The 1,461-nt window shown below is 23.7% G+C and overlaps 1 protein-coding gene across 1 annotated transcript; it reads right to left on the bottom strand.

Annotated features, from left to right (window-relative positions):
* Positions 1–1,060: 1,060 nt before the first annotated feature.
* On the bottom strand, positions 1,061–1,366 carry EIN_098890 (hypothetical protein; the record flags this gene model as incomplete). Its single annotated transcript, XM_004254362.1, has 1 exon — positions 1,061–1,366. One exon carries the CDS (start codon positions 1,364–1,366, stop codon positions 1,061–1,063), a length of 306 nt encoding a protein of 101 aa, XP_004254410.1.
* Positions 1,367–1,461: the final 95 nt, after the last annotated feature.

The following is a 1,461-nucleotide window of genomic DNA, read 5'->3' as shown; positions in this document are numbered from 1 at the left end:
GTGATCATTTTGTTATGTGATAATTGAAACCATTGTTTCTTATGAAGTTAACAAATTACAATTCAACTATTGTTCGTAACAAGCTTTACAATGTTTTATTAAACTATTTTATGTAACGTTTTTAACAAAAAATGATATTAAACTTTTAGACGAATAAAAATGTTATTATATCTTATGTACATAAGTTTTTGAACCAAAATTCAATATTTAAAATTGTTGTAAACTGTAATATTCTCTTAATCTTGGTGTTATCATTTAAAGTACTGGTTTGATGTTACAACTTAACACAATATATATACCACGTTTTATTTTTGTACTGTTTTTTTAATTGAAGTTGTTGTGATTAACAGTATTATTTTTTATAGTAACTATTGTTATTAAATTATTGAAAATTGATATTCAAAAGGTGACTACTTTAAACTATTTGTTTATAATGTAGTGTTATTGAAATATAGTCGTAAATAATTGAATGTTGCAATATAAAAATAAAAAAGATAGTTAAAAAATCAATTGTATATATTGTTTAGCTTAAATGTAATTATCAACAAAAAGTAGTTGAATGAAACTTTTTGTATTGATAATTTTTGATGTGTTGACAAATATTTCTTCTTTTTTTACCATGTTAAGTGTTGTTTTTTGTGTGTTAAGTTGCTTTAGTATTTTTGATAATTATAATTATTATAATGTATAGTTATTTTTCTGATAGTGAAATAGTTTTTAAATGGTTGAAAAAAATTAAAATAAATCGTAAATAATATTGAGGTATGTAATTATTTGGCAAATTTTCAGGTTTGGAATATATTGGCAAAGACCTATTAATCGTTGTGATGATGCATGATTCTAACGTTATAAATTAATATTTTTGTTGTTTAAACAAACCATTTTCATCTTATAAAACAAACAAATGAATAATACTATGTTATAGTTTTTTTTACTTAATATTTTCATCTTTAACTTACAAAAATATGTGTTGAATTCGTATCATAATATTATATGTACCCATTTGTAAAAATCAATTATATGTTGACATTTTGAACAATAAAAATTAAATACCATTAAATCAATTGTAAACATTATTACCGGCCGTTCCGATAATAGCAAACCAGATTATGAGGTAAAGTATTACCACCACAACAGCAATAACGGTTGATATTATTGAGATTATGAAAAATACCAATGAAATGATACCAAACATTCTGGCTGTAGCATTTCCAGAGTTTTTAAACTTACAGAATGCAACTATCCAAATGCAATAACAAAAGAATCCAAGTATAAAGAAAATAAGTGAGGACGTTGTGTCCGCTTCATCGGTAGTTTGTGGAGATTGGTTGTACAAAGGGTCCATTTCTTGTTCTTGTCCAGACATTTAAATTTGATATTTTACAGTATTTTGAATAACTTATATATCGAAAAAGAAAAACACGTTGGCATGAAAAATTTTTTCATTTTTAGTTTTTAATG

The sequence above is a fragment of the Entamoeba invadens genome (assembly GCF_000330505.1).
Source record: "Entamoeba invadens IP1 unplaced genomic scaffold scaff_1105074726539, whole genome shotgun sequence".
NCBI classification, from domain to species: Eukaryota; Evosea; order Mastigamoebida; family Endamoebidae; genus Entamoeba; species Entamoeba invadens.
Note: the sequence above shows the minus strand (reverse complement) of the source record. Positions and strands in the feature narration are given on the sequence as shown.